The 14,918-nt window shown below is 40.2% G+C and overlaps 1 protein-coding gene across 1 annotated transcript in view; it reads right to left on the bottom strand.

The window, feature by feature from the left end:
- LOC125463064 (phosphatidylinositol 4-phosphate 3-kinase C2 domain-containing subunit beta-like) overlaps positions 1 to 14,918 on the bottom strand; it is a 193,051-nt gene that overhangs the window by 49,906 nt on the left and 128,227 nt on the right. The window contains exons 21-25 of the mRNA XM_048553723.2: positions 13,516 to 13,608; positions 9,374 to 9,503; positions 8,469 to 8,605; positions 2,326 to 2,495; positions 951 to 1,107 (exon numbers count right to left, since the gene is read on the bottom strand). Coding sequence (XP_048409680.2) covers positions 951 to 1,107; positions 2,326 to 2,495; positions 8,469 to 8,605; positions 9,374 to 9,503; positions 13,516 to 13,608 — 687 coding nt within the window. The remainder of the gene's footprint in view (positions 1 to 950; positions 1,108 to 2,325; positions 2,496 to 8,468; positions 8,606 to 9,373; positions 9,504 to 13,515; positions 13,609 to 14,918) is intronic.

Here is a 14,918-nt window from a genome sequence, read left to right as displayed (position 1 = left end):
CATTTCATTCTCACACTCGCACACACACATAAACACACAAACAAACCCTGCACCAAAGTGGAAATCCAGGGTTTCAATTGGAAAGTTGGGGTTTTATAGTCTAAAATGTGGATAGTCATAGGTACCTACTGCTGCTTGTTAGCACTGGGAGAGCAAGAAGTGAGTGTATTCGCAGTCTGACATGTTGGATCCAACCGAGAGGGTGAGATGATCCTGAGATTGGTGGGAGGCTGGCAGTGGGACGGAGATTTTAATGAGACCAAGAACAATGCAACAAAATTAAAAATGAATCATCACCTGGCCACACTTATGAGCATCATCTGGAAGACCCATGGTTTAGGATGCCCAACGATGCACATTCCATCCCACGCTGTCAGATTTGCACTCTGACTCGTGCAGTTCAGCAGCTTTGGCTCATTTTGCACTTAGACTCCCATCTGAAAATTACATCAGATAGGTCTGGATTATCACTGAAATCCTTCCAGGCTCTAGTTATCCGGGGATGCTGGCCAAATGAAAAGTGTGTGACACTGAGTTGAAAATTTCCTCATTTTGTTTCAATTGTTTTGTCAGGATACCAGTGTTCAGGTCTGGAACTTCGTCAATCCCCATCCATCCAAACATCTCTGTCCGCAGTTACACAGACCTGTGTTGCAGTCAGCAGAAGGTACCCTTATAGCTTTTAAGGGGTGGATTGGATGAAACGTCTGGGGTAGTCCAAGAATTGCCCCCTTTGGTGCAGGGGTTAGGTGGTGAGGTCAACCACAGTCTGAAGAACTGCATTCAGTCACCTACTAGTATCTAAAAACAATTTTTACCAACAGAAGAATTGTGCGCAAAACCTCTGCCCTCACCACAGCCAGGCGGAAGTCTTCTCCTTAGATTTGGGAATTTTGATGACCTTGATGTTTCGAAAACTCGGCAAATGTAAAGTGCCTTTTTGCTCTTACCAACTCGAGTAGATTCATCAAGAGTTGAGTGTGTTGTCGAATGATGTTATAAGCCCGGCAGCTCAGGTCCACAAACATCTGGAAACGAGCTCCATCTTTTCCACCTTCTGTGATGAAATGCTCCATTTCAGATGTAAATATAAAAGGAGCACGATCCCTGGTTATAAGCATGAACAAACCCTGATTAACATATGGTCTGTACTCTTTTGAATTAATAAACAGAAATGTTACTCTTTGATATGATAAAGAGCTAGAGCCTTTCATAACCTGAGGACGCCTACTGCATTTTATAATAACAAAGTATTATTGAAATATAATCATTTTAAAATGAAAAAAAAGTTCATTCACAGGATGTGGCCTTCACTGGCAGGGTCAGTATTTAATGCCCATCTCTGATCGGCCTGAAGAAGGTGGTGTTGAACTGCCTTCTTGAACCGCTGGGCCATTGTGATCAGTGCTGTCGATCAGAAAATGCATAGCAAGATCCCACAAACAGCCCTATGATGAATGACGAGACATTAATCATTCTATTAAGTGATCGTAAGAACTGCCGATGCTGCAGTCAGAGATAACACACTGTGAAGCTAGAGGAACACAGCAGGCCAGGCAGCATCGGAGGAGTCGGAAAGTTGACGTTTCGGGTTGGGTCAATGAAGAAGGGTCCCGATCCGAAATGTCAACTTTCCTGCTCCTCTGATGCTGTCTGGCCTGCTGTGTTCCTCCAGTTCCACACTGTGTTATCTCAACCATTCTATTAATATTGGTTGAGAGATAATATTTAGCCTGACAACTGGGTGAACACCCCTAATGTTTTTTCAGATACTGCCTGGAGATATTATAGAATCCTTACAGAATGGAAGCAGGCCATTCAGCCCATCGAGTCCACATCGACCCTCCAAAGAGCATCCCACCCGGACTCACCCTATCCCTGTAACCTTGCATTTAAGCATGGCAAATACACCTAGCCTGCATATCCCAGACACAATGGGCAACCTAACATGGCCAACCCACTTAATCTGCAAATCTTTACTCTGTGGGAGGAAACTAAAGCACCCAAAGGAAACCCACGCAGTCACAGGGAGAATGTGCAAACTCCACACAGACAGTCACCTGAGGATGCAATTGAGCCCAGGTCTCTGGTACTGTGAGGCAGCACTGCGAACAACCGAGCCACCATGCCATCCATATCTAATATCCATCTGAGCAGCCAGATGGATGACCCTGAACTTGAATGTTCAGACAATGCAGCACTCCCTCAGTACTGTACTTGATTACCAGCTAATATTTTGAGTTTAAACTTCCAGACTTAGACTTGACACCATCCCCAAGGATGTGTGGACTGAGACACTCTGGAGAAAAAGCTAAATGGACTAACCTTTTCATGCTTCCGATCATTTGAGCATGACCCAATATTTTCCCGAAGTCGATGTGGAACATATGGCCTGTGGTTTTTAGCATTATGTTGTCATTATGACGGTCACAGATACCCAAAATGAATGTAGCGACACACCAGCCTGCACAGGAGTTTACAAAGTTTTCCACAGCCTAATGAGCAAAACAATGTTACATAAATGATGCAACATAAACCTTAAATTCAGGAAATGAAACTAAATCTTAGTCCTAAACATCTGTCGTGGTACATCGTTAATGAATATATGTACAAAGGGATTTTGGAGTCCTTGTCCATGCATTTCCAAAAGCTAGCATCCACATTCAGTGGGTAATTGAGGCATATAGCAAGGAAACAGGCACTTTGAAATGATTAAAATTAATCATTTTAGAATGATTAATGTCTCGTCATTCATCATAGGGCTGTTTGTGGGATCTTGCTATGCATTTTCTGATCGACAGCACTGATCACAATGGCCCAGCGGTTCAAGAAGGCAGTTCAACAACTGCCCATGCTGACCAGTTTTCCTAAACTGAACTAGCCCCATTTGCCTGTATTTTGCCCATATCGCTCTCAACCTTTCCTATCCATGTGCCTGTCCAAATGTCTTTTAAATGTTGTAGTTGTATCCTCCTCTACCGCTTCTTATGGCAGCTTGATCTATCTGCACACCACCCTCTGTGTGAAAAGTTGCCCCACAGGTCCCTTTTAAATCTTTCCTCTCAAACCTTATATCTATGCCCTCTAGCTTTGGAGTCCTTTACCCTGGCAAAAAGTCTTGAACTAAGAACAAAGTTGCTGGAAAAGCTCAGCAGGTCTGGCAGCATTGTTGAAGGAGAAAATAGAGTTAGTGTTTCAGGTCTGGTCATCCTTCCTTGGAAGGATGCTACCAGACCTGCTGAGCTTTTCCAGCAGCTTTGTTTTTGTTCCTGATTTATAGCATCCACAGTTCTTTCAGTTTTTATTTGAGCAGACGTAAATATTCATTTTAGGGAAGGCAAATGGAATGTTGGCCTTTGTTTCAAAGAGAAAGGAGCATAAAAATACGGAGGCTTTGCTAAAATTATACGCGGCTCTAGTGACACCATTGCTGGATTATTGTGAATAGCTACAGGCTCCTTGTCTTAAGTTAAGTTATTATGGCATTTGAGGAAATTCAGAGAAGGTTCATGACTCTTATACCATCTAACGAGGGACTGTCTCATGAAAAGAGTTTGAGTACTTTTGGCTTGAACTGGTCGGAATATAGAAGAATGAAAAGCAACCTTATTGAAACATAAAATTCTTGGAGGACTTAATAGAGTAGATGCAGAAGGCAGTCTCCCCTTGTTGAAGAGTCTATGACCATAGGGCATAATCTCAGAACAAGGGGTTGCACATTTAAGACAGAGATAAGGAGGAATGTCTTGTCTCAGAAAGTGGTGAATATGCGAAATGCTTTACCACTGAGATCTGCTGAGGATGGGTTATTAAGTATATTCAAGGTTGAGATAAACAGATTTTTAATCAGTGAGGGGTTGTGGGGAGAAAGTAGGAAAGTGGAGTTGAAGATTGTCAGGATGATATAATTGAATAGTGCAGTAGACTTGGGCTGAATGGCCTCTTTCTGCTCCTACATCTCACTTTTAGAAGGTTCTAGACTGATCCCATACAGCAGCTGTGCCCTCATGAAACCAGCCATCATCCACACATTGGGTAAGGCTTGCTGCTAAGAAGTCCAGGTTCGAACTAAATAACTGGTCTTGCCCACCATTGGATTGAGCCACTGCAATTGTGAGAGCTGGGAGGCAGGAATTCACAATGCCTGCATAGCAGCAAAACAGTTTTATTTCAGCATGATTATTGGAATCCTATCTGATAATGCATGATACAAAGAAGAAGAACTTGAAGAGTTTAAACATTTCCCTCCGCTATCCTTCTCAATGATTTGTGGAAAGATCAAATTAATCCAACGGTCTAAGCAAACGTCCAATGATCCCTGATGAACTTACTCTCAACCTTGTGTCGCTTATCAGTGTCCTCACTTCACAAGTCAGGAGGCTCAAAACCTAGCCCATAAAGTGTAGTGCATAAACCAGGCTGATGCTGACTCACTGCTGTGGTACACTTTTTGTTTGTACATGTTGTTCTTTATTGCGCTGAGTGAGACTGTGTGGAGTGTCATGGTAAGAAAGGAAGGTTTTTTTTAATCACCTGTACTCTGCGCCAGTAGTTGGATTCTTACTCCTGGCCCACTGATTTCCTCTCCCTTGATTTTACAAAGTAGTAGCAGGCTCCATCATGAAGCTTAATAGTCAGCTCCTGCCATCTGGCAGAGCTCAGCACAGTGAATGGGGCCATGTGCACCTGAAGATATTGTCTCATAAGTAATGCAGTTGAAATGTCGGCTCAGTTCTTGGAAATGTTTGTGATGGTGGGTTCCTGACCGCCCCCCCTCAAGATTGAAAATTAAGTCCCTGGACTTCACATCAGTGCATGCAACTGAAAGACCTCCCTGTGCATGCTCATGTACGAATGTGGTGACTGTCTTGTATTCACAACACTCAAATTCCCACATTTCTTTGCAAAATTAAACACAGGTTTTACTGGAACATCTATCAAATGCCAGCCTCTAGATTAATTGTGGCCAAGACCCATTCAATTTATTACAACTGAACAGGAACATTCACTTGCACAGAATACATTAACCTGTATGGACTCAACTGCAACTAAGTAAATTGAGTTTTCAGTCAATCCCACTTCAAAGCAATTTGTGAAATATTTTGTTGACTTCTCCAATGAAGGAAACGTTGTAATGTTTTACTGTTGACTGAACTAGTATAGTTGCATAATTCTCATTGACAATTGGCCTTGGTTTTCTCCTGAGATCTTCAAAGATGCCAATTCAATTCATTCCACGTGCTATCAAAATGCAGCTGAACACTCTGGTTACTTGCAAAGGCTATGGGCCCTGACAATGTTCCATCTATCTGATAGAAAACTTGTGCTCCAGAACAAGCTGAGCCCCTTGCCAAGCTAGTACAACTATACTGTTAGTATTTAAATTACAAAATAGAAAATTGCCTAAGAGTGTCCTGGCTACAAAAAGTGGAATAACTCCAAATCACCCAATTACCACCCTGTCAATCTACTGTCAATCATCAGCACAATGGCAGAAGGTTTCACAACTGTGCTATCAAATAACAGTTGCCTGCTCATTGATCTTAGTTTGGGTTCCACCAAAGTCGCTTGACTCCTGTCCTCACTTCAGCCGTAGTCTAATTATGGATAAAACAGCTAATTCCAGAGGTGGGGTGCAAGTGACTGCCTTTGACGTCAAGGTAGTTTTGGCTGAATGTGACATGTAAGGGCTCTATTAAAAATGTAGTCTATGAGAATCAGGGAGGAAACTCCTCAGTGTTTGGAGTCATCCCTGGCATAAAGGAGGGTCATTGTGGTTGTTCCAGGCCTAACGTCTCAAACCTATGACATCTCTGTAACAGTTCCTCAGGGTAATGTCTTCAGCCCAACTATCTTCAGCTACATCATCCAGGATCTTTCTTCCATCATCAGGTCAGAGGTGGGAATATTTGCTGATGATTATGCAGTGTTCCGTATCATTCACAGATATGAAGCAATCTGTACTGCTTTTGACATTCAACAACATTACCATCAAATAATCCCCCTTTGCCAATATCCTGGGTGTTATTATAAAACTCAAACTAGTTGTAAAGATATTGTGGCTACGAGAGATGATCAGAAAGTGAGAATCCTGAGTTGAGTAACTCACTTCCTGATTCCTCAAAACTTGATCACCATCTATAAGAAAAAGAACCAGAGTGTGATGGAATATGGGCCATAAACCTTGGTGAGGGCAGCTCTAGCAACTTTCAAGAAGCTTGACACTACCCAGGACAAAACAGCCAACTTGATTGACACCCAATTCAACACCTTAAACGTTCACTCAAGCAGTATGTACTATCAACACAGAGCAATGTAGGAACCTGCCAAGCAACTTGCAATAGAACCTCTCAAGACCACAATCTCCACTATGCAGAAGTAAAAAGGCAGCAAACCTATAGGAAGAGATAGTAGTAACTGCTGATGTTGGAGTCTGAAATAACAAGGTGTAGAGCTGGATGAACACAGCAGGCCAGGCAGCATCAGAGGAGCAGGAAAGCTGACATTTTGGGTCTGGACCCTTCTTCAGAAATGAGGTAGCAGTCTCCTGCATGTTCCCTCTAAGCTACACAATATACTGACTTGGAACTGTATCAATCGGACTGAGTAAAACTCCTGGAGATTCCTTTCCAGCAGAACCAGGCGGCGTGCTCAAATCCCGTGTACGGCCATGGGTCAAGAAGACAGCTCACTATTAACTTTTCAAGGCAAGTTGGTAATGGAGAGCAAAGGTTGGCCCAGCAAGAGACTGTTATATTTCATGAATTATAGAGAAGACAGGTGTTAGAGTCATTAGAACTATCAACTAGTAGGGTCATAATTTTCACGTAGGTAAAGTATGTTGTGTTATTATTGTCTTTAAGGAAAACTTAGCAAGTAAAGCTTGGTCTCAATTCTTTGGGGCTGCAAGGTATTTAGGAAAACATTGAAATAGAATTCTAAATGTTAGGCTGAATGCATTGTTACCATTTGTGGATATCTGAAAATTAGGGTGAAATGCTAAGCCATTTTATGACTGATGAATTTGTAATTATAGTCACTGCTGTTACTTAATCGGTTACTGAATTGGTTACCAGGTTCCTGTAAATAATATGAAAATAATTAATGAGTTAATGTGAGAGGAAAATGCTGTGGGTGGAAACCTGAATTTTAAATGAAAGGACAAATATCTAATGTCCTTAGCTCTCTGCCCAGATGCCGTTCGAATTATCAGTATTTCTAAAACTTTCTGATCAGTTAATATGCTTTCCTATTGTAATTCAGAGATAAATGTTAACCAAGATCCTTGTGCTTCTTTGAGTCATATCATTGAATCTTTTCCAGTCATTGGAATCAACAAATGAGTGGTTAATGATTCATTCTGGAGTCATTGGTTAATCAAGTATTTAACCAAACCTTTTTTGTAAGTGCTAAATGACTGTTATTACTGACAGTCTGCTTTTTGCGTATAACAATAGCTGCCTGAGGAGATTGGGAATTGTGTTATTGCTTGAAGAATTTGTGTTGCTTTAACAAATGGATATTCAAATGAGTCAAGAGCAGGATGCAACCACATAACCAACAGCCTTGTGCAGTCTAACAGGCAAATTCACATCACTGCTTATGTCTCTTAAGAAAAATCCTCACCACTGCCACCATATTGGGTTTTATGTATGTTAATTGTAAGTGTCACACAATGAGTAGTGAGGATTCAGTTTACTCGAAAACTAGGTTTATATAACAGCTGAGACTACAAGTTGCAATCACAGTTAACTACAGTATATGCATTTAGGTTCTAGCTTGCTTCCATTGGATCGCACATAGCAGTTGATCATGTGATTTCATTCTGGTCCTTGGCTTATTAGCATAATAGCAGTAACAACTCAGTTGGTAGACAAATAGCAGGCTGGAAGAACACAGCAAGCCAGGCAGCATCTGGAGGAAAGGAAAAGTCAGTATTTTGGTATTCTACAGATGGAAGTTGACTCAGTTCTGTAGAACAAAACCTTAAGCAATGGTCCTGTGGGGAATGTCACAATTGTTTGAGTTTTTACCTCATGGAACACTGTGGTTGTACCAATATGGTTCAGTCTTGAACCTTTGCTGATATTCATTTATTCTAAAACTGCATACAGTTCTCCCTCATCATTGACTTCAGTTTGCTTTCTTGGATTGCAAATACAATGGATTTTGGGAAATTTTCATTCTAATATTAAGCAATCACATTACTCATCCAACTCTAGGATGTATCAGTGCTCTTCTGAATGTGGAACATACAAGTTCAGTGCAAGATCTGCTTTTATCTGTTGTAAATCCTGTCTAATATACAGCAAATAATAAAGTATGGGCAATTGATGGAGGGTAATCACTGCAATATTGAACTGATTACAAGCATCTCTCAAAACACTAGTTATATAATAGGAAGATACTATTGCAGTAGAAGAGCATCGTTTTTTTTCTCATGAAGCAAACATAAGATTAATACTCACATTTTTATGCTGTTCTTCTGAGGGGTTGTGTTCCTGGAACCATTTTAAAAGAGTGTTCTCCTTGAGTGGTCCAATGATACCATGTTTCATATGGATTTTGGCAAGTGTTGTGGCACCAGGGACCATCTCCACCAAGCCTGCAAGGAGTTCAAGAGCTTGAGTGAAGCTGTGTACAAAAGCCATGAACATTTTGCTTTTATCTGCATTAAATCCAATACTGTACAGTAATAACCAATGGGGAGATCATGGCCTAGGTATTGTTCTGGGATCCCAAGTTCATATCCTGTTATTGCAGGTGGTGAAGCTGAATTCAGCAAAATAATCTGGAACTAAGAGTGTAATAATGAGATGATTTCATCGTTGATTATCAGGACAAGTCCATCTGGTTCAGTAACATCCTTTAGGGAAGGAAACTGCTGGCCATACCTGGTTTGGCCTGCACGTGATTCCAGACCCACAGCGGGGTGGTTGAGTTTTAACTACTGTCTGGGCAATATAATAAATGCTGCCTAGTCAATTATGCCACATCCCGTAAATGAATAAAACAAAAATGTAAGGGTTGAATTTATATCATGATCTTTGGTAAGTTGCTTATGGAAAATTTCATATAATTTCTGTTGAACACATCTTTTGCTTTCATTACTATCAAACTCCTAAAAAATGCAGAACATTACTTATTAAACGCTGAAGTAAAAATATTTTGCCTTTTTTGTGTGTAGAGTTAAAAATATTGATTTGAAATCTTTGCTAAAAGCACTTGAAGTGTTACCAAGTATAAGTGAGCAACAGCAAGGATGGCCTTGCAAACATTGATTATGCAAAAAATGTAAACTTTTTATCATTGTGTGATACATTTGTTAAGGGCCTAATATGTTTAATAGTGAAGACAATGCTGTAGCACAGACCTTTTCCCCTTCCTGTTGATATGCACCTATAGATGATCATGCTCATATTCAGCCCCTCCTGGCACCAGATCCTGTCCATCACTTTAACCAGCTGCAGAACAAGCATGTCCTGTCGAAGGTCGTCTCCTGACTGAAAAGAAATTTCAATACCAACAAGTTCATAAACCCATTAAGTATGCAATGGATGCCCCAATTACATTGCTGCTGAGGGTATTGAAGCATGTGTAATTTAACAATAGGGCGTCAGTGTGATATTTGCAGCAAGCGTTGTTGGGTACAAGATTTTTAATGTTGCACAATGCACAAGTTGAAGGAGATACAATATATTGTGTTGCAGGATAAAATGAGGATGAAACTAGGAAAGTTGTCACATGATTCAATTGCAGCAGTCATGGAAAATGCAAACCATATTTTGGAAACCGGAATACCTATTAAGTATGTTTTCTGATAAAGTTTCTGACAGTGACATTTAAAACTAAAACTGGTCAGGAAATTAGCATGATGCTATTATGCTGTCTTCAAAAGAGGTGGTATCACAAGTTTCAAGATGACAAGTTTACATGGATAGTTTCTATTATAAATATTAAGAGCAGAATCTATCACAAAAATATTAAAACATATTGAAATATTTAACTTTAAAACACATCTTGCATTATGTTGGTTCAGCAAGTTTAAATGTCCTTTGGCCACAAATCAGGTTTTTCCTGAAGACTATGCTTGGTACAATATCCTGGCAAATTAATTTTCTTCATATGAGAAAGGTAATACTCAGAGTTTTGTCTGCTTTTAGTTTACAAGAGTATAGTAACATGGATGGCTCTAGTGAAGTAGATTAGCCACATTATCTTTGGGCCTCACGGTGGTTCAAGGAGCCTACACACGCCTTGCTTGTTGAGATCAGACTTTGACTTCAGTTGTGCGATGAAATATGTATAAATTAACAACTGCACCTCCTAGTCGCGATCCAGTTTAACTCCCCCTCCCATTCCTTAGACGACATGTCCGTCCTGGGCCTCCTGCAGTGCCATAATGATGCCACCTGAAGGTTTCAGGAACAGCAACTCATATTCCTCTTGGGAACCCTATAGCCCAATGGTATCAATGTGGACTTCACAAGCTTCTAAATCTCCCCTTCCCCCACTGCATCCCAAAACCAGCCCAGCTCGTCCCCTCCCTCCACTGCATCCCAAAACCAGCCCAGCTCGTCCCTGCCTCTCTAACCTGTTCTTCCTCTCACCTATCCTCTCCTTCCACTTCTAGCTGCACCTCCATTTCCTACCTACTAACCTCATCCCGCCTCCTTGACCTGTCCGTCCTCCCCGGACTGACAAATCCCCTCCTTACCTCCCCACCTATACTCTCCTCTCCACTTGTCTTCTCATCTATCCATCTTCGGTCCGCCTCCCCCTCTCTCCCTATTTATTTCAGAATCCTCTCCCCATCTCCCTTTTCTGATGAAGGGTCTAGGCCCGAAACGTCACCTTTTGTGCTCCTAAGATGCTGCTTGGCCTGCTGTGTTCATCCAGCTCCACACTTTGTTATCTTGAATTCTCCAGCATCTGCAGTTCCCATTATCTCTGATATAAATTATGTACATGTGTGTTGTTACTTTTCTCTGGATTTTTCCTTAAAAGGATAAGGTCAGAGAGCAGGCGGCCGGTTGAGTGTTAATGATAATTGTTTATACAGTGGTGGCTTACTACAGGTGGAATAAACAATTTAAGGCCATTAGCTCAGCTTCATTGGTTTTATTTAAGAAAGAAAAGATTAAAAATATTTTGGGTAATTTGGAGGAGATCTGATAGGGGTCGAAAGCAAATTTGGTTTTTCTCCTAGAATGGAGTTCTCAGACTTTAACAGACAATAAGTTACCTCAACAGAAGTCTATTCTGTAGAACTTCCAGATGTGAAGGTTTGTAAATAGAAATTTACAAGTTTTTAAAAGCTGATAATATCCACACTCTCAGTTTTGTAGGTATTCATGCAAGATGACCCCACAGTTCACAGAATTGAAAAATAAACTAGACACAATCGGTTTAGTCAGATTTAAATATGGCAGGTAATTTCTTTGGACTTGAATTTCTAATGAATAGATGAAATAACAAAGAAGTTGAAAGCCTTGCATATATGGATGTTGGGTTACTATTTCTGAGCTCCCATCCCACTCTCCAGTCCTGATGAAGGATCCCAACACGAAATGTCGACTTTCCTGTTCCTCTTATGCTGCCTGACTGCTGTGTTCTGCAGCCCCACACTGTATTGTCTCTGACTTACAGCACCTGCAGTTCTTGCTATCTCCAGAAAACTTTGTTTTGCTGTGTTTTAAAATTGTCTTCTGTACAGAATCCCTACAGTGTGTAAGGGGGCCATTCAGCCCATCAAGTCTACAACCACCCTTTGAAGAGCATCCTACCCAGACCTTATTCCCACAACCTTGCATTTACCATGGATAATCCAACCCAACCTATGCATCCCTGCACAATTTAGCATGGCCAATCCAACAAGCCTGCACATCTTTGGACTGTGGGAGGAAATCAGAGTACCCAGTAGAAACCCACATAGGCATGAGGAGAATGTGCAAACTCCACATTAGTCACTTTAGGCTAGAATCGAACCTGGGTCCCTGATGCTTTGAGGTTGCAGTGTTAATCTCTGAACCACCATGTTGCCCTATGTGGATAGATTAGTTTGTTTCTTTTTTGGTTTCATCTTTTGTGTAATAAACTTCTGTTAGGTTGTTGAGGAAAATCTGCAATCTCACCAGAATATGTCTCAGTGACTGACCACCACATTAATAAACAAAAGTAAACATACAGTGTCTAAAGCCAGATTTCATTCTGGGATCTGACATGTCCTGCAATACCACCAACTTAGATTTACCTCATTTGGTATTCTGGCTGTACATGATTCTATTGTATATTTAACCAGGTTTTCAAGCTTCAAAAGAAAGAAAGCAGATAATCTGTATGCTATTTACATCATAAGAGCTAATCTTAACTGCTGTTTTATTATGTCTGCCCTCACCAGCTAGCCACATGCTTAAATGTTTGGTTCAGATTAATTCAGCAGCTATCATTATAAAGATAAATGCAAATTTATTCACTGGATGTCTTTTGTCATTTTAACAGTAAGCACGAGAAGCTATACTCACTGATCTACAAGATTATTATAGTAACATCATGTTATTGAACAAGCTCTCAAAGCATCTGTGGAAAAGAGACATTGTGCTACTACTTATTCTATTCTAATCAAAGATGAGCGTGGCAATTAATTTTGGTCATTTACATTCAGTGCATGAAAAAGATTATACCACCCTATGAATTGAAATCTGCTACATCTCCGTAATTAGCCTCTTAAGTTACCTCTTCAACCTCTATCCCAGTGCTTCTCTCCTAGCTACTAATTTGATTTCCAGTACTAACTCCTCAATTGCCTCGGTTTCATTCACTGTTCCAATCCTACACCCTTAATTCACTTTGTGCTAATTTCTCTCCTTTTGCTAACTCTTTTTCCCAATTGTTCTCTCAATCTCTTCCCTCCTTTCCCTTTTTCTGGCCTTTCCCTTGCTTTGTTCAAACCATTTTCCCTCCCCTCTGCCTTCATTCTTTCATTAATGCCGCTTCAATCACACTGTTTCCAACTACCACTCATTTCCAACACTTTCACTTCTTTTGAATTCTATCACTGTTCCAGCAGCTAGTTCCTTTGTTCTGTTGCAAAGCAATCCATCACTTCTTGTCAACTGCACTGGTACTTAAATTAAAAATATAATGCATTACCCCTCCTGGATGCCATATCACATTTGCCACTTCTTCAGTCTTGACCATTTTACAGTAATTGGACCAATTAAAGCAACTTCAACTGGCCGTTGTTCATATCAGGAGGTGGCACTGGTACAGGTTGATCTTTTCAGGAATGTCCATCTCAAAACATCAAGTACATCTAGAATGTTCTATTTTGATATTCTAACAATTGGGTTTGTGAAAAACAAAGACTTCACACAATCTATCAGTGATTAATTTAAACTGACTACCAGAGAAGGTTAACTTTGATGTCATAAACAATCACCCCTCTATTGATCTTTAAGTAGGATTTTTCAGAGGTGCCACAATTTAAGCTGATTTGAATCATTCCAGTCATACCTTGAATATCACGTTTATATTTTCGCCCAAAGGATCTGCGTTTATGAAAGAAATTTTCAGAGGAACGGCATTCGACGTGAAATATGAACATGCCTTTTTCACAAAGAGAAAAACATAGCAATATAAGTATCATGATAAATCGGTAACATTTGGATTTGAGCAACATTTGAAGCAGATACAGTTAAAGGGTGGGCCAACTGGTTTGCTATAACAAAGACTGATGGGCCAAATCATACCCTGGTGCCAATGATGGGGCTTTTTACTTCTGGCTCAATAGAAGGTAGGCTCAATTTTTTACTAGCATAGCCTTAACGTAGAATCCAGCAATTGGCACCTCTGTTTCCTACTGAGCCTTTTATGGGAGGTTGTGCGTTCCATGCAATTTGGGTCCTTGTCTTTCAGTTAATGAATGTGCAAAAGATTCCATTGTATATTTGGAAATTGCAGGTTCCCCATTGCTGACCTGGTAAACACAAATGCACAACCAATTGTTCCAGAAATGAATATTCTGATTATTATTGCCGTTGACTGCCATATTTGTCTGTCAACCAACCATGTGATGCAGAAATAAATTTGATCAATTATGAAATGGTTTTGGAAAGTCCTGAAGACCTGAAAGATGCTGCATTAAATGCAGATTTCTCTTTTATTCGCTTCCTATGAGTGAGCAATAGTTAACCAAGAAAAAAGCAATAAAGTTGAGATCTTTTCCAGCTAGGATAATGCCAATCAGAATTTCTAGGCTGAAACCTTAGAAAAAGAAACCTGTAAATTATTTTGCACAGAGATTAAAAAGGTCTTGTGTCAGCACAATATGCCATGTAAATAGAGTACACACCCTCCCAGCACTGGGAGAAAGTTAATCACACTTACATAATAATCATTTTGCACTGGCTCATATGATGTTTCTATAGAAACAATTCCTGAATGCATGTGAAAAGCATTGGATCTTAGATTTGTGTGTTTTGAATCACTATGTCAAGCTAATCGCAGCAAAGTGCCTCATTTAAACAACTAACAAATTATTTTGTTCGACTGCTTGCTATTCAAGATTGAGGGCTGAGGCAGTGGGACTCAAGTAATTTTGCTGTAAGCGCAGAACTTAAGGCTATTACAAAGTTGTAATTTATTTCTCTTGTGACAAGTTTCAGACACCAGAGAATGTGGATCATTAAATTCACTTCATTCTACATTAAATTTCAATTCGCCGTCAAATTTAAAAATCAGCAAACCACTTTGTCGGATGAAGGTGATAACTTTTAACCCTTTCAGTAAATAATGTGTCAGATTTGATGAGAACTGAGGTGTGGAAATGATTTAAACTGCAGTTTGGATCTCTGATAAGATTTAGATTCAGACATATATTGGGTGTTTTACAAAAATGGCATTGATCAATCAGAAAG

This window comes from Stegostoma tigrinum, chromosome 25 (assembly GCF_030684315.1).
Source record: "Stegostoma tigrinum isolate sSteTig4 chromosome 25, sSteTig4.hap1, whole genome shotgun sequence".
NCBI classification, from domain to species: Eukaryota; Metazoa; Chordata; class Chondrichthyes; order Orectolobiformes; family Stegostomatidae; genus Stegostoma; species Stegostoma tigrinum.
This window is presented reverse-complemented; position numbering and strand designations above follow the sequence as displayed.